This window comes from Salmo trutta, chromosome 3, assembly GCF_901001165.1.
Source record: "Salmo trutta chromosome 3, fSalTru1.1, whole genome shotgun sequence".
NCBI classification, from domain to species: domain Eukaryota; kingdom Metazoa; phylum Chordata; class Actinopteri; order Salmoniformes; family Salmonidae; genus Salmo; species Salmo trutta.
Genome location: NC_042959.1, coordinates 23,622,372 through 23,643,818, shown reverse-complemented (window position 1 = coordinate 23,643,818; position 21,447 = coordinate 23,622,372). Strand labels below are relative to the sequence as shown.

Sequence of the window (21,447 nt, the reverse complement as noted above, 5' to 3'; positions counted from 1 at the left end):
TGTCAACGCATGAAACGAAAGTTCCACCTCCATGTATAGCTACATCTCAAGTCCTATTCATGGTCTGCAATGACTTAACATACTACAGACCATTATGCATGTTGGTTCCTTATCGTCTGTTTGTTTGTTTGTATTGGGACCTTTTGAATGCACAATGCACTTCTGTGTCCCCAGACTAGAGGTCGACCGATTAATCGGAATGGCCGATTAATTAGTGCCGATTTCAAGTTTTCGTAACAATCGGTAATCGAATCGGCATTTTTGGACACCGATTATGGCTGATTACATTGCACTCCACGAGGAGACTGCGTGGCTGGCTGACTACTTGTTATGCGAGTGCAGCAAGGAGCCAAGGTAAGGTGCTAGCTAGCACTAAACTTATCTTATAAAAAACAATCAATCTTAACATAATCACTAGTTAACTACACATGGTTGATGATATTACTAGTTTATCTAGCTTGTCCTGCGTTGCATATAATTGATGCGGTGTCTGTTAATTTATCATTGAATCACAGCCTACTTTGCCAAACAGGTGATTTAACAAGGGCATTCGCGAAAAAAGCACTGTCATTGCAGCAATGTGTACCTAACCATAAACATTAACGCCTTTCTTAAAATCAATACACAAGTATATATTTTTAAACCTGCATATTTAGCTAATATTGCCTGCTAACATGATTTTCTTTTAACTAGGGGAATTGTGTCACTTCTCTTGTGTTCTGTGCAACAGAGTCAGGGTATATGCAGCAGTTTGGGCCGCCTGGCTCGTTGCGAACTGTGTGAAGACCATTTCTTCCTAACAAAGACAGCCAACTTCGCCAAACGGGGGATGATTTAACAAAAGCGCATTTGCGAAAAAAAGCACAATCGTTGCACGAATGTATCTAACCATAAACATCAATGCCTTTCTTAAAATCAATACACAGAAGTATATATTTTTAAACCTGCATATTTTGTTAAAAGAAATTCATGTTAGCAGGCAATATTATCTAGGGAAATTGTGTCACTTCTCTTGCGTTCATTGCACGCAGAGTCAGGGTATATGCAACAGTTTGGGCAGCCTGGCTCATTGCGAACTAATTTGCCAGAATTTTACATAATTATGACATAACATTGAAGGTTGTGCAATGTAACAGCAATATTTAGACTTAGGGATGCCACCCGTTAGATAAAATACGGAACGGTTCCGTATTTCACTGAAAGAATAAACGTTTTGTTTTCGAAATGATACTTTCTGGATTTGACCATATTAATGACCTAAGGCTTGTATTTCTGTGTGTTATTATATTATAATTAAGTCTATGATTTGATAGAGCAGTCTGACTGAGCGGTGGTAGGCAGCAGCAGGCTCGTAAGCATTCATTCAAACAGCACTTTCCTGCGTTTGCCAGCAGCTCTTCGCAATGCCTCAAGCATTGCGCTGTTTATGACTTCAAGCCTATCAATTCCCGAGATTAGGCTGGGAATACTAAAGTACCTATTAGAACATCCAATAGTCATAGGTATATGAAATAGAGAGAAATAGTCCTATAACAACTACAACCTAAAACTTCTTACCTGGGGATATTGAAGACTCATGTTAAAAGGAACCACCAGCTTTCATATGTTCTCATGTTCTGAGTAAGGAATTAAACGTTAGCTTTTTACATGACACATATTGTACTTTTACTTTCTTCTCCAACACTTTGTTTTTGCATTATTTAAACCAAATTGAACATGTTTCATTATTTATTTGAGACTAAATTGATTTTATTGATGTATTATATTCAGTTAAAATAAAAGTGTATTGTTGTAATTGTCATTATTACAAATATATATATAAAAATCGTGCGATTAATCGGTACCGGCTTTTTCCGGTCCTCCAACAATCGGTATCGGCGTTGAAAAATCATAATCGGTCGACCTCTACCTCAGATATCCATGTATACGTGAAAAGCTGCACATTTCCATTGGCCTGTGAGTCCTATTAACCCCCCGTAATCCCCTAATCTGTCTGTTTCAGAACAGCAGCCCCTGTAATCATTGGCATGTCTTGCATGTTCCTCGGCTTCCTGGACTGGTGCTGAAAGAGGCTACACTAGATTATCCCTAGGTAATCTGCATCTCGTACTAAAATCTGCAGCTGGGTTCTTGAATCTTTGAAAAAATAGTTTCAGAAGTTTGATTTTGAGGCAGTTTCATTTGGCTGAAAATGCAATGCCAACACTCACTTATCATCCGCAAGATCGTGTAAAAGACACTATAAACATTTAAGCATATTAACAAAATGTTAATTCATCAATAAACAATCCAACCTGAAGCCCAAAGTGTAATAAGCAACAATACAAGGTGAAGTGGTTTAATTAGTGGCTGAGCCTCACTGGAGATGTGAGCCAAGTGGAACAGAATGAGAATGTCATGGCCGATCGTTACTGCCTGACACACCTAGCAAATAGGACTCCATCTTCTGTAATAAAGATTAAAGCCTTTCTATCAGGTTGCATAACAACGGTCAACAACAACAGTTCCCTTGGAGAAAGTTACTGTAGTACAGGGACTGCACTAGCAACCATGCTGACACTGATAGTAGAGGGACCACACTAGCAACCATGCTGGGACTGATAGTAGAGTGACCACACTAGCAACCATGCTGACACTGATAGTAGAGGGACCACACTAGCAACCAGGCTGAGACTGATAGCAGAGAGACAACACTAGGAACCATGCTGAGACTGATAGTAGAGTGACCATACTAGCAACCATGCTGAGACTGATAGTAGAGTGACCACACTAGCAACCATGCTGGGACTGATAGTAGAGTGACCACACTAGCAACCATGCTGAGACTGATAGTAGAGGGACCACACTAGCAACCAGGCTTAGACTGATAGTAGAGGGACCACACTAGCAACCAGGCTGAGACTGATAGTAGAGGGACCACACTAGCAACCAGGCTGAGACTGATAGCAGAGAGACCACACTAGCAACCAGGCTGAGACTGATAGTAGAGGGACCACACTAGCAACCAGGCTGAGACTGATAGTAGAGGGACTACACTAGCAACCAGGCTGAGACTGATAGTAGAGGGACCACACTAGCAACCATGCTGAGACTGATAGTAGAGGGACCACACTAGCAACCAGGCTTAGACTGATAGTAGAGGGACCTTACTAGCAACCAAGCTGAGACTGATAGCAGAGAGACCACACTAGCAACCAGGCTGAGACTGATAGTAGAGGGACCACACTAGCAACCAGGCTGAGACTGATAGTAGAGGGACCACACTAGCAACCAGGCTGAGACTGATAGTAGAGGGACCACACTAGCAACCAGGCTGAGACTGATAGTAGAGGGACCACACTAGCAACCAGGCTGAGACTGACAGTAGAGTGACCACACTAGCAACCAGGTTGAGACTGATAGCAGAGAGACCACACTAGCAACCATGATGAGACTGATAGTAGAGGGACCCCACTAGGAACCATGCTGAGACTGATAGTAGAGTGACCACACTAGCAACCATGATGAGACTGATAGTAGAGTGACCACACTAGCAACCATGCTGAGACTGATAGTAGAGTGACCACACTAGCAACCAGGCTGAGACTGATAGCAGAGGGACCACACTAGCAACCAGGCTGAGACTGATAGCAGAGAGACCACACTAGCAACCAGGCTGAGACTGATAGCAGAGAGACCACACTAGCAACCATGATGAGACTGATAGCAGAGGGACCACACTAGCAACCAGGCTGAGACTGATAGTACAGGGACCACACTAGCAACCAGGCTGAGACTGATAGTAGAGGGACCACACTAGCAACCAGGCTGAGACTGATAGTAGAGGGACCACACTAGCAACCATGCTGAAACTGATAGTAGAGGGACCACACTAGCAACCATGCTGAGACTGATAGTAGAGTGACCACACTAGCAACCATGCTGAGACTGATAGTAGAGTGACCACACTAGCAACCAGGCTGAGACTGATAGTAGAGTGACCACACTAGCAACCAGGCTGAGACTGATAGCAGAGGCACCACACTAGCAACCAGGCTGAGACGGAAAGTCGGGTGACTGCAACTCTCCCAGGACTGTCACTCTCCCAGTAACCACCACTAAACATGCCAGATAGGGCTAGCTTTCAGTATCAAATTGTCGCCGAGCATCAGCAATCAACCACACTGGAGCGCTGGTGAAACACTCACACGTCAGAGCCAAAGGTTACCGTTAGCCAGGGCCTTTATTCTCATTCCATGTGTGGCCCCTGTTTGCCAATGGAGGAGCTGCATGCAGGAATATGAGATATGCAAATTAGGTGTTTGGGGTGAAGGGTAGCCTAGCGGAGGGTTGGCAGTTCGAATCCCAGGTCTAACGGGAAAAATGGGGCGGGAAGTAAGCTAGCAACCAGAGGGTGCCTGGTATCAAATCCTAGATGCCATTGCCTGCCGTTGTGCCCTTGAGCAAGGCACTTAACCCCCCACAACAACAGGTCCTCGGGTGCCCAGTGTGGCAGCCCACTGCACCAGTCCAAAACCTGTATATGGATGTGTATGTATATGTGCCTTTCTGAGGGGTTGGGTTTAAAGCAAAAGTCACATTTCGGTTGGACCTTATGTGCAATTGACCAATAAAGTGATCTTACTCTTAAGAAGAATGCTTAATGTTTTAAGTAAGACATAGGGTGACATATGAACTACCACAACATGAGGGGGCTGTGCATTAGAAACAATTTTTGTTGTTAATGATGCTGTAATTATATGGTAATGATGCTGGTAAGTATTGAATAAACAAAGTTTGAGACAGTGAATCAGTATTAGTGTAAAGCAAAAATCTGCAAACAGTTTACATATAATAAACGAATGGAAAGAGTACATTGCTATAAGCCGCCTAGTGTACGCTTCATCAAATAATGTTAAATTAACTGCAAAATTACCTGGATGCAAAAGCATAGGTTAGTTATGAATTTATGCACAGGTGTGCACATCCATGCACACAGGCACACACACACACCTCATCACAACAACAGCTTGATTCCAAGTTCGACATGCTGGAAAGAATAAATCATTTGCAGAGATGATTAATTGGACAGTCTCTTACGATTTATGTATGTCTTACCACCATATTTGTTTGACTTTAAAAGGGGAAATAATAACAAAACAAAAAACTATTTGACAGTCTAAATCAGTGGGGTTCAGAGGATAAGCAAATGACATCACCTGGAATGACTACCATTGAATGAATGGAGCCTTTTACAATCATAGAGAAAACCTCTCTCAGGGGACATTACATTTCAGAGGGGTTTCCCCCTTAAACACACACGGGCTCACTTGAAAGGTAAACGTAATAATATCCACTTCCTATCCTGGATAATGCTGTTTGAACTGAATAAAACGTATTCATTCATTGCTGTTTAAACTCAAGCAAGATGTACTTTGTAAGAGGTGTAGGTTTGAGTTCTGGAAGTTTATGTATGAGCAGGAATGGATATGTGAGAATTGTCCTTTATTTCCAACTCAACCCCTGTTAAAAGTGACAGCTAAACACACATTCAAAACACGCAACTTACCGTTGTGTTCCTTTAAACTTGGTTGTTGGAATTTGCTGACATGACTTGATTCAGTTTCTGAGCCATGTTGTTGGAGAAGCGATACAAACAGGATTAATAATGGAAGGATCATTTGGATTAGTGGCGGACAGCGATTACAAAACACTGTTGACGAGACGTTTAGTATCACCATGCACAAACGTTGTTTGGATGACAACAATGCTGTTTTGGACACATTTGTAGCGGATAAACGCAGAGTAAAATCGACATAATCTCATCCAAATACAGAGTCCTTTGAAAAAAAATGAAACGTCAAAAAAATCCCGTAATATCCACAAAAGGATAACTTTGAAACCAACGGCCGTCTCGCACGACAAACTGGTTCCGATGCAAGTGCGCACCTGTGGGGTATATGGAAAATTGGCTTGGAAGTTAGAAAGTTACTGCTGCGCTTGAACTAAATTACATATCCACTTTAAAGTTCCATCAAAGGCACCAAATTACTTATATATTGAGTGAAATAAATCGTAAATGCTTAAATCTTGAACTTTTTGTCCAAGGAGAAGTGCGATAGTGTTGCCTGCGCGCGACATTCATTAGTTTCCAAAGTCTCCGCCGTCTGCAAGTCCAATCCACAGATTTGCAGGCATTACAATAAACTTCACATTAACCGCAGATACCACAAGAGTGCAGTGCAATTCGATACAGTTTGTACAGTGGATGATATTGCAGAGCACACATAACTCCAGTTGTTTGGTGAGGTCTTGGCTCGGTGGCTGTTGACTGGAACTAAACTATGCTGGAGACTGGAGCTAAACTGTCGCTAAAAGTGAGACAAGGTCTGGATTTTTGGAAAAGCAGACTGCCAACTGAACTGACGACACAACAGGTGCTATACAAAAAGTAAAACTTCCTAGTGAAGGAAACTACCCGGGAAGTTAACTGTTCAGTTGCTGCAGCTCTCCTGGTGTATGTCCAGCTAGCACATTTGGTTCCTTGAAAGTTGTGGGAACATACGTTTTTGGTTTCCAGTTGGTTCTGGGAACAAAGCCATAAAACGGGTAAAACATAATGTTTTTTAAACGTTCTGAGAACGGAAGTGAACATTTCGCCTGTTCTGGGAAGTAAATGTTTAGGTTGCAGGGAGGTTCTCAGAACGTTTTACTATAGTTAACGTTACCTGAAAGTTTTCCTGTGAGGTTTTATTAACACTCTGAGAGATTTGAACCTATAATTTTCTGTTCTCCATTTGTCATTTAGCACACACTCTTATCCAGAGCAACTTACAGTTACTGCATTCATTCAAAGTAAGTACAATGTTCTTCAATAAAGTAGTAAACAAATCAGACCTAGTAAGGGGGAAAAAAGTAAAGTGCGAGTGTTAGTTCACAAAAAGTTCACAAAAGGGGGGTGCTGCGGGATAATTTAAGACACTCTTTGAAGAGGCAGGGTTTCAGATGTTTTCGGAAAATTGGCAGGGACTCTGCTGTCCGAGCTTCACGGGGAAGCTGGTTCCAGCATTGGGGTGCCTATAATCTTCTGTTCTCTATGGAATTATTCCAGTGCGCCACCAGGATGGAGCTAGGGTGCAATGTTGTTTTTTTTGCATACAAAGCTGTTCATTTTAGTCTATTTAACAGACCCCATTTCAAAGGAAACAAGATCAGGTGTGGCCAATTACTGGGCTCAGCCATCACACCTGAACACACTTAACAAGATAGAGGATAGAGAGAGTTCTGTTGATGCTGAGAACGGAATGTACAGTATATGTTTAAGTGATAATGCCAGAGAAGCCGGTGTTTGAAGGATATATTGGCACGGGTATTGTTAGGCCCAAGACGAAGTCACCAATATATCCTCCAAACACCGGCTTTGAGGGCATTATAACTTTTATACAATGGGTTACCAACATATTCAAATAATGATTGACATGTTTTCATTATAAATGTTATTTTGATTAATTTATTCATACTATTTCATCCTTCCACAAGATATAGTCCCAACCCTAATCTAGGGTTGCTACCCAAGCAAGCTGGTTGTTCGTTCTATCGGTTCGGTTGCTAGAGACGCGACCCAGTCGTTCAGTCTTTTTGTTCTGTATCTATGGACGTCATTCGTTCTATCGGTTCGGTTGCTAGAGACGCGACCCAGTCGTTCAGTCTTTTTGTTCTGTATCGTTCGTTCTAAATGTTCCATTGCTATACTGGCTGGCAACATTCTTATCCCTTGCTTGCTAGCTAGCCGACCGGCAAATGTACAGTCACGTCAAAAAGTGAAGCCAGAATTTCAGCAAAGTAGCTTCATTTGCATTTGTTTAAGCTGTTTTCTAGAGACATTTATGTGGATACATCCATAACAATCAGCTAATGAAGTGCGATTTCGCCTGGCATAAAAAATATGCTCACCTGTCAGTGAGTTGTTTAGAGGAGCTAGCCAAGGAGCTAGCCAACAATATAGCTAACACCATTTTTTTTATTTTTTTTATTTCACCTTTATTTAACCAGGTAGGCAAGTTGAGAACAAGTTCTCATTTACAATTGTGACCTGGCCAAGATAAAGCAAAGCAGTTCGACAACATACAGCAACACAGAGTTACACATGGAGTAAAACAAACACACAGTCAATAATACAGTAGAAAAATAAGTCTATATACAATGTGAGCAAATGAGGTGAGATAAGGGAGGTAAAGGCAAAAAGGCCATGGTGGCAAAGTAAATACAATATAGCAAGTAAAACACTGGAATGGTAGATTTGTAGTAGACTGAGCCACAGGGAATATTGGCAATAGGCCATAAACACCCAAGGTGCCTTGTTGCTATTATAATCTGGTTACCAACATAATTAGAGCAGTAAAAATAAATGTTTTGACATACCCGTGGTATACGGTCTGATATACCACGGCTGTCAGCCAATCAGTCTTCCCTTCCCCTTTATTTTTACTGCTCTAATTATGTTGGTAACCAGATTATAATAGCAACAAGGCACCTTGGGGGTTTATGACCTATTGCCAATATTCCACAACTAAGGGCTGTATCCAGGCACTCCATGTTGTGTCTTGCGTAAGGAGTAGCCTATAGCCGTGTTATATTGGTCATATACTACACCCCTCGTGCCTTATTGCTTAAATAACATTTTTAGAACATTCTCTGAATTTTAGTAAAAAAAATTGTGATTTCTATGAAAAGTTTTCTTAATGTTCTCTGAACAATTTGAAAACATGTCTTTAAATAGGACCATGAGGAAACCTGAAAGAAACATTATGCTGAAGTACTGAAATTCGCACAGAACAACATTGTTTCTTAACGTTCTCTGAACTATTTGAGAACATTCCAAATGTCAAACCAGTTGGAGAATGTTCCTAGAACATTACCAAAATTGAAATGAAATGTAACCATGTTTGAACTTTAAGGAAACGTTCTGTTAAAGTATGTTTTTTTGTTAAGTTGCTTAAATGTGCTGAGAATGTTCCAAAACCAAGTAACTATCCTGCACAATTTCCAGAAAGTTGTGTGAAGGTTGTATGCAAAATAACCATAGGACAAGCATGCTCTAGAGTCTATTGATGCATCCATGGCTCACACAGTGAAGTCATTTTGAATATTGATTATCTCCCAGTGTTTTCATGCTAGAGATGTACCGTTTCTTATAGTGGCTGAAGCTCAATCCCATCTTTCTGCTGGGGCTTGTGAAAGTGGCCTTTTTCTACACATGAGAGGATCCGGACAAGAAAATCCACACAAAATCATCTGTAAAACCTGAACCATGTGAGCTACACACTAATATGTCATGATATCAAAAGGGGAGATTCTCACAAACATGAAGGTGTCGGTTGTTCTACTCTACGAAGTACACAAGCTTCAGGGGAGTCTTCTGAATGTAACCCAGTACCAATGTTGCCTATAATGGCCACTGAGCAAACTTCTGGTCTGCTGAGCGCAAACTTGAACATTGTGCAACTTCCAGCTTGCATTTACTGTGAACACTGAGGCTGCACCCCTTTTAAGTTACAGTTTTAACAGTGGCCATGTAGTCTACTGTGGCTATTTGATCATAATGAAGAAAAAAAATAAGAAAATGCATCCCATAAAATTTTAACATGGAAATAGCTGTTTTTGTCATTCAGCCTACAGTAGCATCCATTGTGTGGTGTTCAATGTAGGCCTACATTCCATGAGACTTTTGATAAAAACAACATGCAGGGCTTGACATTAACCTGCTATCCACTTGTCCTTCAGACAAGGAGGTGACTGAACATGTTGTTGTGTTGTTTGATGCAATAAACCACTTTACAAAATAAACTGCATTATTATTCCCATACCATTATTACAGAGAGTCAGACTAATTATGCTACCCTTATTGAAGCCTGTCTCAAAATAAAACACTGCCCCTTTAAGACAAAAAAAAATGCTTTTTATCTGACTCGCTTGTCTAGAAACTGGTATATTTTGTACACTTGTAGGAAGCAATCACTCCCCTATTGCTGACTACAAATGATCTATAACTGGGCTTATAACTCACTAACTAGCAAAGGATATGAACAAAATGTGCACACGTGGCTACATGAAGCTCTCTCTTTGATCTCAAAACAAGTGCATCTACTCACAACCGCTAATGCTGTAAACACAGTCCAGTTCAAAGTAAATGGCACAGACCCATATATGGCAATGGGCTATTTGCATAAAGGCCTACTGCAGCTCTGATTGTTTAAAATCAAATAAAACTTTATTTGTCACATGCACCGAATACAACAAGTGTAGACCTTACTGTGAAATGCTTACTCACAAGCCCAACAGTGCAGTTCAAGAAAGAGTTAAGAGAAAATTTACCAAATAAACTGAAGTAAAAAATAATAAAAAGTAACACAATAAAATAACAATAATGAGGCTATATACATGGGGGTACCGGTACTGAGTCAATGTGCGGAGGTACAGGTTAGTCAAGGTAATTTGTACATGTAGGTAAGGGTGAAGTGACTATGCATAGATAATAATCAGTGAGTAGCAGCAGTGTACAAAACAAATGGAGGGGGGGTGGTGTCAATGCAAATAGTCCGGTGGCTAATTGATTAATTGTTCAGCAGTCTTATGACTTGGGGGTAGAAGCTGTTAAGGAGCCTTTTGGTCCTAGACTTGGAGCTCCGGTACAGCTTGCCGTGTGGTAGCAGAGTATGCCGTGCGGTAACAGTCTATGACTTGTGACTGGAGTCTCTGACAATTGTTTGGGCTTTCCTCTGACAAAGCCTAGTATATAGGTCCTGGATGGCAGGAAGCTTGGCCCCAGTGATGTACTGGGCTGTACGCACTACCCTCTGTTGCGCGGTCAGATGCCGAGCAGTTGCCATACCAGGCGGTGATGCATCCGGTCAGGATGCTCTCGATGGTGCATCTGTAGAACTTTTTGAGGATCTGGGGACTCATGACAAATCTTTTCAGTCTCCTGAGGGGGAAAAGGTGTTGTCGTGCCCTCTTCGTGACTGTCTTGGTGTGTTTGGACCATGATAGTTCTTTAGTGATGTGGACAACAAGGAACTTGAAACTCTCGACCCGCTCCACTACAGCCCCATTGATGTTAATGGGGACCTGTTCGACCCACCTTTTCCTGTAGTCCACAATCAGCTCCTGACTAAGTACACACCCCTGAGGGGCCCCAGTGTTGAAGATCCCGGGGTCCTTAGCTTAGTGATGAGTTTAGTGATGAGTTTTGTGGGCACTATGGTGTTGAATGCTGAGCTGTAGTCAATGAACAGCATTTTCACATAGGTGTTCCTTTTGTCCAGGTGGGAAAGGGCAGTGTGGAGTGCGATTGAGATTCTGTGGATCTGTTGGGGTGGTATGCGAATTGGAGTGGGTCAAGGGAATCCGGAAAGATTCTGTTGATGTGAGCCATGACCAGCCTTTCAAAGCACTTCATGGCTACCAACGTGAGTGCTATGGGGCAGTAATCATTTAGGCAGGTTACCTTCGCTTCCTTGGGCACAGGGACTATGGTGGTCTGGTTGAAACATGTAGGTATTACAGACTCGGTCAGGGAGAGGATGAAAATGTCAGTGAAGACACTTGCCAATTGGTCCACGCATGCTTTGAGTACACGTCCTGGTAATCCGTCTGGCTCCACGGCTTTGTGAATGTTGACCTGTTCAAAGGACTTGCTCACGTTGGCTACCGAGTAAGTTATCACATAGTCGTCTAGAACAGCTGGTGCTCTCGTGCATGCTTCAGTGTTGAAGTGAGCATAAAAGGCATTTAGCTCGTCTGGTAGGCTCGCGTCACTGGGCAGCTCACGTCTGGGTTTCCCTTTGTAGTCCGTAATAGTTTTCAAGCCCTGCCACATCCGACGAGCGTCAGAGCCGGTGTAGTAGTATTCAATCTTAATCCTGTATTGACGCTTTGCTTGTTTGATGTTTCATCTGAGGGCATAGCGGGATTTCTTATAAGATTAGTGTCCTGCTCCTTGGAAGAGGCAGCTCTAGCCTTTTGCTCAATGCTGATGTTACCCTTAATCCATGGCTTCTGGTTGGGATATGTACGTATGGTCACTGTGGGGACGACGTCTTCGATGCTCTTATTGATGTAACCGATGACTGAGGTGGTAAACTCCTCAATGCCATTGGATGAATCCCGGAACATATTCCAGTCTGTGCTAACAAAACAGTCCTGTAGCGTCATCTGACCACTTCCGTATTGAGCGAGTCACTGGTACTTCCTGCTTTAGTTTTTGCTTGTAAGCAGAAATCAGGAGGATAGAATTATGGTCAGATTTGTCATAAGGAGGGCGAGGGAGAGCTTTCTATTTATCTCTGTGTGTGGAGAAAAGTTGGTCTAGAGTTTTTTTTCCCTCTGGTTGCATGTGACATGCTGGTAGAAATGAGGTGGAACGGATTTAAGTTTGCCTACATTAAAGTCCCCGGCCACTAGCAGCGCCGCTTCTGGATGAGCATTTTCTTGTTTGCTTATTGTTTGCTTACCCTGCTAGTTTGTGTAGATTACGGGCTGAGTAGTGCGTGTCAATGCAATAGAATCCTACTCTGATGCATTCTGCCTACAACAACATCTGTTGCATAGTTTGTTTTGTTTCGGTATGTTGCATTGAAAGTGGTTAATATTGTGTGTCACAATTGCCACAGTAATGGGAAACGTTGATAGTGTTAACAGGGAAAACTCTAGCACAGTGGTCACCAACCTTTTCTGAGTCAAGATCATTTTGAGTCAAAATGCAAGATCTACCGCTCATGACTTAAAAAAAACATAAGCCTATGCAACATTAACCAATTAAAAACAGTACTGTAGCAATAAGGTTTGTGCAGTAAGCTATATGCCCAATACATTACCACCACATATTGGCTTTGCTTGAATTGCCTTACCAATGCATTGTTGTTCGGGCCATTTTTTAAAATTATATTTCAAAATTTGAGGTTGGCTATATGATCACACCGGTAATAGATGTACATTTTAGTCATTTAGCAGACGCTCTTATCCAGAGCGACTTACAGTAGTGAATGCATACATTTCATTATAAAAAAATTTCTGTGCTGGCCCCCCGTGGGAATCGAACCCACAACCCTGGCGTTGCAAACACCATGCTCTACCAACTGAGCTACAGGGATCTATTGTTGTATTACTTGTGAAGCACAGCTGAGTGAGCATACATTTAAATAATTTGGTTTTTATTTTTATTTTACTGGGCTGATTGTGTCTGCATCTAATGATCAGTCTCAGTTGAATAAAGGTTAAATAAAATACAAATTAGTCTCAGCGGAGGGAGAGAGCAGCAGACTGAGGGTATGCCTCTCAACATCCCTCTGCTCTTGTAACAGTTGTCCAAAGGAGTAGACCAAGGTGCAGCGTGGTAAGTGTTCATCTTGATATTTATTTTAACTCAGAACACTTAAACAAAATAATAAACAATGGTAAACGACTGTCACGTCTTGCAGGCTTACGGAGCAGTACAAAAATAAGATCCCACAACTAAAGGAGGGAAAAAGGGCTGCCTAAGTATGGTTCCCAATCAGAGACAACAATAGACAGCTGCCTCTGATTGGAAACCATACCTGGCCAAAACATAGAAATATAAATACATAGAATGCCCACCCCATATCACACCCTGACCTAACTAAACAGAGAAAAGCGCTCTCTCAGGTCAGCTGATAGCGAAACTCAAGTCTGCCTCATGCTCAAGTGCATGTTGTTACTCCTAGGAACAGAGAAGTTAAATATTCCACGATATTAAAAAACGCAAGCCTATAGATACACTTTCCAACTCATTCATTACTGTTGCAGTGCTTGAAAGTAGCGCTGAGTGGAAATAGGAAGAACGCACATTTTATGTCTTATAAAAGTCTTGAATACAAAGTGTTGACAGTGCTGAATAACGTAAACATAAAAACAGCATCTCTTTGCTGTATTATTTGACCGTCTCTCTCTAGTCATGGTTTTAAACATTTTGAAATCTCACAGTATCAGCTTTGCTGTAGCTTTATTCTATGCCTGCTACGTTACTGCAGACACAGTTATCTGAGCCCTCCGATTGGCCAGCGGTCGGCCTACAGTGCACTATATTTGCTCTCTGGGCCCCCCAGGAAGGCAGAGTTTGTGCCTTCAGACACATGCAATGGTTCAAAATGGCAGCAGTTTGCCTACCCGGCGTGCAGGGCAGCTGAATCGGGTGCACCTGCCCTAGACAAATAAAAAAAATAGGAACACAAGGATTTATCGGGTTTTTTTTACATAAATGTAGGAATGCCTTGGAGATCGACCAGTCGATCGCGAGCTACCGGTTGGTGACCACTGCTCTAGGAAGTTGAGGGAAGTTCAATCGTGCTTCTCTCTGTCGACTGATATTTCTGCGCTGCAGTCCCAGGCGGAGCTGTGCCCAGTTCAGAGGGAGCATTTCCAAGTACCGGCTGTAAAAATGGCAAAAAGGGCATTGGGTTAAATGTGCCATGAATAATGTGACCAAACATGGGTCTAAAATATATCTTATTTTTTTCCTGAGTTTTCTTATATCTCTTAGATATAGGACAGACACTTTAAAACCTTTTTTTTATGTCTGTTTTGCCATTTATGTTTCTAAGTTTCTATGGGCTATAGCAGTAAAGGCAAAATTCAATGTTATATCAAATATTTATTTTATACCTACAGGGGTCCTAAAATCAAAAACAAATGGCTAAATTATATATTTTATGACCATCTTAAAACAATTCTATATAAACTGATTTTGCAAACATGCAAACATATTCCCTGATAAAGTAGCCTACAGTAACACACCATGTGTGTCCATGATGCATAATGCATTGTGCCTGTATTGAACTACACTATCTACTGTAAATTGGATAATTCATCTTCATTATAATCACATCATAAATTAAATCAGCTAGATTTTGCATCAATAGAGTGATAATGCATAGCACATTTGAGTCAAGCAATGTTAATGCAATAGACCACAATGTAATGTACAAAATATAATTTCGATCAGCTAGTCCTCTTTTTCCCTCTTTGTTTTTTCCTACCCATTGCTGTTAAATGTATTCCTTGTGATATCATGCCATTAAGGGTTAACATAATTTTGATATTGGCACTGTAGGCTACACATAACTTTCCCATTTCAACAATGTGAATACTGTACCATAAACACTCCCCCTGGACTCATTCCTTAATCTCACCATCATTGGCCAGAACTTTTCATCATGGGGAAGTTAGAACAATGCCTAATGCCTGTTTGGGGAAATGTTTAAGAACTCAAAATGTGTCATTTCAAAGCTGTAGACACCGCTGTTACCATTTCCCCCTTCTGTTCCCAATTTCCACTCTCCAGCACAATGCTGTACCTCATCATATGCGTTTCATGTGGTTACTCTCATCTCATTGTCAGTGGAATCCTCATATGTGTTTGTGTGTGTGTCCCTGTATAAGTATACCAGCAGACAAAGAAATCAAAGGGAGTTGCACACACATTGAACCTATTCACCATGACACATGATGCAATGACAGAGCAACTTAGCCCTGTCTCACATTGGTGAGACATTGCAGCCTCAGAGGGAGGGAAAGCCTAAAGATGTCACCACCTGAAAAGTATGAGAGGTTTTAATGTTTTTAATCAAAGTTAACGGCGGATAAGAGATTGCATGGCTGTGATACACGGGTTGGTGTGTTGCCTCCATGGAGTGTGGCATATAGAGGTCCTCTTGTGCCTTCTGTAAGGGCCAAGTCCCTTTGTGTAAAGAAGAGTATCACATTCCACCCCTGCAAAAGCCTGCAGCAGATGTCAGCACTTCACATTGTGGAATCTCTCTCTCTCTCTCTCTCTCTCTCTCTCTCTCTCTCTCTCTCTCTCTCTCTCTCTCTATCTCACTCTCTCGTGTGCACACACACATGCATGTACACACACACACACAGTCTCTGCCCCTGAGCAAGGCAGTTAACCCACTGTTCCCCGGGCGCCGAAGACGTGGATGTCGATTAAGGCAACCCACCGCACCTCTCTGATTCAGAGGGGTTGGGTTAAATGCGGAAGATACATTTCAGTTGAATACATTCCGTTGGACAACTGACTAGGTTTCCCCCTTTCCCTTTGTAAAGCTAACCTTGTGGGGACACACAATTCAGTCCCATTCTAAATCCTATTTTCTCTAACCCCTAACCCTAACCGTACTCTTACCCTAACCCTAACCTTAACCAAGAAACCATACCTTAACCCTAAACCTAACCCTAGCTCCTAACCCTAAACATAATTCAAACCCTAACACTAATTCTAACCTTAACCCTAAACCCTCTATAAATACAATTTGACCTTGTGGGGACCAACAAAATGTTCCCGTTTGGTCGAATTTGTGTTTCTTTACTATTCTTTTGGGGACTTCTGGTCTCCGCAAGAATAGTTGAACACATCCATAGACACGTACACTTAAGCATGCACACACATACACCCTCTCTCTCTCTCTCTCCCTCTCTCTCACACACAGGCACATACTCTTTCACCCCTGGAGGTTTTGTCTGTGAAAGCTTGGTATTTTGTCTCCCTGTCCATATGTGATTGCTACTTCCATGGTGGTCTCCTGAAACACAGAGACTGATACGAAATATGCAATAACCAGAGGAAATTAGAAACAAGGCGGACCTTTGGGTCACTGCAAGCATACAAAGACATGCCAGCCAGAAGGCTCTGCAGTAGGCTGGATGTAAATGTATACAAGAGAAAATCCACAGCCTCTAGCAGAGCTAAATCCCATTACGGTCCAGTTGCCTTTTTGGGACACACTGTCAAATAAATGCCCCATACGTTATGTATTCATCACGGTGAATGTGAGATATTATTTTGTTAGAGGTGAATTACAGTGAAAACCATATGAATGGACATTGCTATAGAGTATTCAAATCACAGTACATCATTATCGTACCTTGAGGAGAGGTTTAGGCTGTTTTGCTGACTTCATTTGTACGTTACTTATTATGTTTACCAGCCTTGGCTATTGAGTGCTCCGCTGAGCCGTTACCATTTGAAGCTACAAATAACTAATTAAGCACCTTTAAAGTCAGATGTTGATCTACAAAGAAAACTAAAACTGTAACTCCTTGAATCTTACAGTTTGTCACAGTCACAAATGTCCTTCAGCAGTATTATTTTGTTACAGTGGAGTTTTGCTTTGAGGCTAGAGCCCCCTGGTGGTAGCCCCTGAAGCTGCAGCTCAAATCTTGACTAATGGCTGACCATGTGTCTGGTGTTGGAGACCATTACTCATGGGCAATCTCCAATCGCACAGAAGAGTTTTGTATGTCATATAGTTACAGTGTCCAGTCAAATATATGGAAAGTGGTATTCAATTTCATAACTGTTAGTAATGTGTTTCCCCTGTATTCTGATCCAATAGGTAAACACTGCCAATACACTGGGCAGGTACGGCACAGTAAACTCTACGTATGTTGACTCAATAGGAAATTGCATTTAAAAACCAAAATGCCTATAACCCTTGATCGGATTGAATCCCAGCCTGTGTGTGTGATGGAGAGAGGGAGTGTGAGACCTTGTGTGAGACAAGGAAGAGATAACGAGAGAAAAAGCAAGTGATCAATATGGAGAGAGAGAACTCAGCAACGAGGAAAACACCAATTCCGTGCATGTCTGTGTTCTTAGAAAAACCTGATTACCAATGGCCTTGACTGATACGTCAAGCTAGCAGGCCTCTCCCTTAGCCATCAACAATCAGCCTTTGATTACCATATACCTCTTTCTCTAAATAAAACCCATTTGTCAATGAGAAAACTACCAAAAAGATTTGATCGGTTGAGATCTAGATAGTGTCTGGTAGGCCATCACCACTAATCCATTTCCCTCTAAACATCTTCAATCTTTGCATCTTCAACATATACTGTAGGAATATGAATCCCTTCTTCTGGTGCCTCTGCCACCTCAATCACCAATCTACTGTTCATCCACTTTATCAACACTATTTGCCACATGGTTAGTTAGTGCTTGTCCCTGTCAATGCTCATATTTCTCACCCTTGTTACTCCCAATAACTAGACAAGTACACACACGTTTCACGCAAATGCACACGCACACACACACACACACACACACACACACACACACACACACACACACACACACACACACACATGTTGAATGGCGCCGGAGGAGATGGCTGCCGTTTTACCGGCTCCTAACCAATTGTGCTATTGTGTTTTTTCACGTTATTTGTAACTTATTTTGTACATAATGTTTCTGCCACTGTCTCTTATGACCGAAAAGAGCTTCTGGATATCAGGACAGCGATTACTCACCTCGTACTGGACGAATAATTTTTTTTTAACGACTCAGACACAAAGGATTTACTTCAGACACCGGACAAGGCTAAATCCCAGTCATTCACATGAAGAAGAGACGGAGATATCTGGGACGTAGGTCGGGGTGCCTTGTAAGGATCCGATGGCGAGTGGGTAATCTGCCTCTACCATCAGTTCTATTAGGCAACGTGAAATCATTGGATAATATACTGGATGAGCTCCGATCAAGACTATCCTACCAACGGGACATTAAAAACTGTAATATCTTACGTTTCAGAGTCGTGGCTGAACGACGACATGGATAACATACAGCTGGCTGGGTTTTCCGTGCATCGGCAAAATAGAATAGCTGCCTCTGGTAAGACAAGGGGTGGCGGTCTGTGTCTATTTGTAAATAACAGCTGCTGCACAAAATCTAATATTAAGGAAGTCTCAAGGTTTTCCTCGCCTGTGGTAGAGTATCTCATGGTAAGCTGTAGGCCACACCATTTACCATCTATATTTTTTGTAGCTGTCTATCTACCACCAGAAACCGATGCTGGCACTAAGACCACACTCAACGAGCTGTATAAGGCCATAGGAAAACAAGGAAATACTCATCCAAAGGCGGCACTCATAGTGGCCGGGGACTTTAATGCAGGGAAACTTATATCTGTTTTACCTAATTTCTACCAGAATGTTACATGTGCAACCACCTAGACCACCTTTACTCCACACACAGAGACGTGTACAAAGCTCTCCGTCGACCTCCATTTGGCAAATATGACCATAACTCTTTCCTCCTGGTTCCTGCTTACAAGCAAAAACTAAAGCAGGAAGTACCAGTAACTCGCTCATTACGGAAGTGGTCAGATGACGCAGATGCTAAACTACAGGACTGTTTTGCTAGCACAGACTGGAATATGTTCTGGGATTCTTCTGATGGCATTAAGGAGTACACCACATCAGTCACTGGCTTCATTAATTTAATAAGTGCATCGATGATGTTGTCCCCACATTGACCGTACGTATATGCCCCAACCAGAAGCCATGGATTACAGACAACATCCACACTGAGCTAAAGGGTAGAGCTGCCGCTTTCAAAGAGCGGGACTCTAACCAGGACTCTATGCCCTCCGACGAACAATCAAACAGGCAAAGCTTCAAAACAGGACTAAGATTGAATCGTATTACACCGGCTCCAACGCTCGTCGGATGTGGCATTGCTTGCAAACTATTACAGACTACAAATGGAAGCACAGCTGTGAGCTCCAACACAAGCCTAGAAGGTGAGCTAAATGACTTCTATGCTCGCTTCGAGGTAAGCAACACTGAAACATGCATAAGAGCACCAGCTGTTCCGGACAACTATGTGATCACGCTCTCCGTAGCCAATGTAAGTAAGACCTTTAAACAGGTCAACAATCACAAGGCCGCAGGGCCAGACGAATTACCGGGACGTATACTTCGAGCATGCGCTGAGCAACTGGCAACCTGTCAACTGACATTTTCAACCTTTCCCTCACTGAGTCTGTAATACCAACATGTTTCAAGCAGACCACCATAGTCCCTGTGCCCAAGAACACCAAGATAACCTGCCTAAATGACTACCGCCCCGTAGCACTCACGTCTGTAACCATCAAGTGCTTTGAAAGGTTGATCATGGCTCACATCAACACCATTATCTCAACCCTAGACCCACCCAATTTGCATACCGCCCCAACAGATCCACAGATGACGCAATCTCTATTGCAATCCACACTTTCCTTTCCCACCTGCACAAAAGGAACAGCTATGTGAGAATGCTATTCATTGACTACAGCTCAGCGTTCAACACCATAGTGCCCACAAAGCTATTCACTAAGCTTAGGACCCTGGGACTAAACGCCTACTTCTGCAACTGGATCCTGGACTTCCTGACGGGCCGCCCCCAGGTGGTAAGGGTTCGGTAACAACACGTCTGCCACGCTGATCCTCAACACGGAAGCCCCTCAGGGGTGCATGTTCAGTCCCCTCCTGTACTCCCTGTTCACACATGATTGATTGGCCAAGCACGACTCCAACACCATCATTAAGTTTACCGACAACACAACAGTGGTAGGCCTGATCACCAACAACGATGAGACAGCCTATAGGGAGGTTGTCATGGACCTGGCCATGTGGTGCCAAGATAACAACCTCTCTCTCAATGTTATCAAGACAAAGAAGATTTTCGTGGACTACAGGAAAAGGAGGACTGAGCACACCCCCATTCTCATTAACGGGGCTGTAGTGGAGCAGGTTGAGAGCTTCAAGTTCCTTGGTGTCCACATCACCAACGAACTATCATGGCCCAAACACACCAAGCTAGTTGTGAAGAGGGCACTACAACGCCTATTCCCCCTCAGAAGACTGAAAAGATTTTGCATGGGTCCTCAGATCCTCAAAAACTTCTACAGCTGCACCATTGAGAGCATCCTGACTGGTTGAATCACCGCCTGGTATGGCAACTGCTCAGCCTCAGACCGCAGGGCACTACATCACTGGGGCCAAGTTCCTGCCATCCACGACCTCTATACCAGGCGGTGTCAGAGGAAGGCCCTAAAACTTGCCAAAGACTCCAGCCACCCTAGTCATAGACTGTTCTCTCTGCTACCGCACGGCAAGCGGTACAGGAGCGCCAAGTCTTGTTCCAAAAGGCTTCTTAGCAGTTTCTGCCTCTAAGCCATAAGACTCCTGATCCCCCCAACACCCCTGCTACTCTCTGTTTATTATCCATGCATAGTCACTTTACCGCTACCTACATATACATATTATCCTCAATTACCTCGACTAACCAGTGCCCCGCACATTGACTCTGCACTGGTACTCCCTGTATATAGCCTCGCTACTGTTATTTTATTGTTGCTCTTTAATTATTTGTTGTTTTTCTTTTTCGTATATTATTTTTCTTCAGTTTATTTTAGTACATTTCTTAACACTTATTTTTCTTAAATCTGCATTGTTGGTTAAGGGCTTGTAAGTAAGCATTTCACTGTAAGGTCTACACCTGTTGTATTCAGCGCATGTGATTTGATACACACACACACCACATTTCAATTGAACTGTGAATCACTAATTGAAGACTGAATCCTTAGGGCTAAACGAAGGCCTCCCAAATAATCAAAGTGATCTCTACCACTA

At 42.5% G+C, this 21,447-nt stretch overlaps 2 protein-coding genes across 3 annotated transcripts in view; one reads left to right on the top strand and one right to left on the bottom strand.

The window, feature by feature from the left end:
* The window catches only part of LOC115170724 (platelet-derived growth factor C), a 73,631-nt gene extending 67,141 nt beyond the window's left edge, over positions 1-6,490 (bottom strand). The window contains exon 1 of one of the 2 annotated variants that reach the window (XM_029726975.1): positions 5,549-6,490. In XM_029726975.1, coding sequence (XP_029582835.1) covers positions 5,549-5,720 — 172 coding nt within the window. In that variant the 5' untranslated portion in view covers positions 5,721-6,490. The remainder of the gene's footprint in view (positions 1-5,548) is intronic. The other variant, XM_029726966.1, reaches the window with a different exon arrangement.
* Positions 1-21,447, top strand: part of glrbb (glycine receptor, beta b) — a 57,537-nt gene that overhangs the window by 718 nt on the left and 35,372 nt on the right. The gene's annotated exons all lie outside the window — the stretch shown is intronic.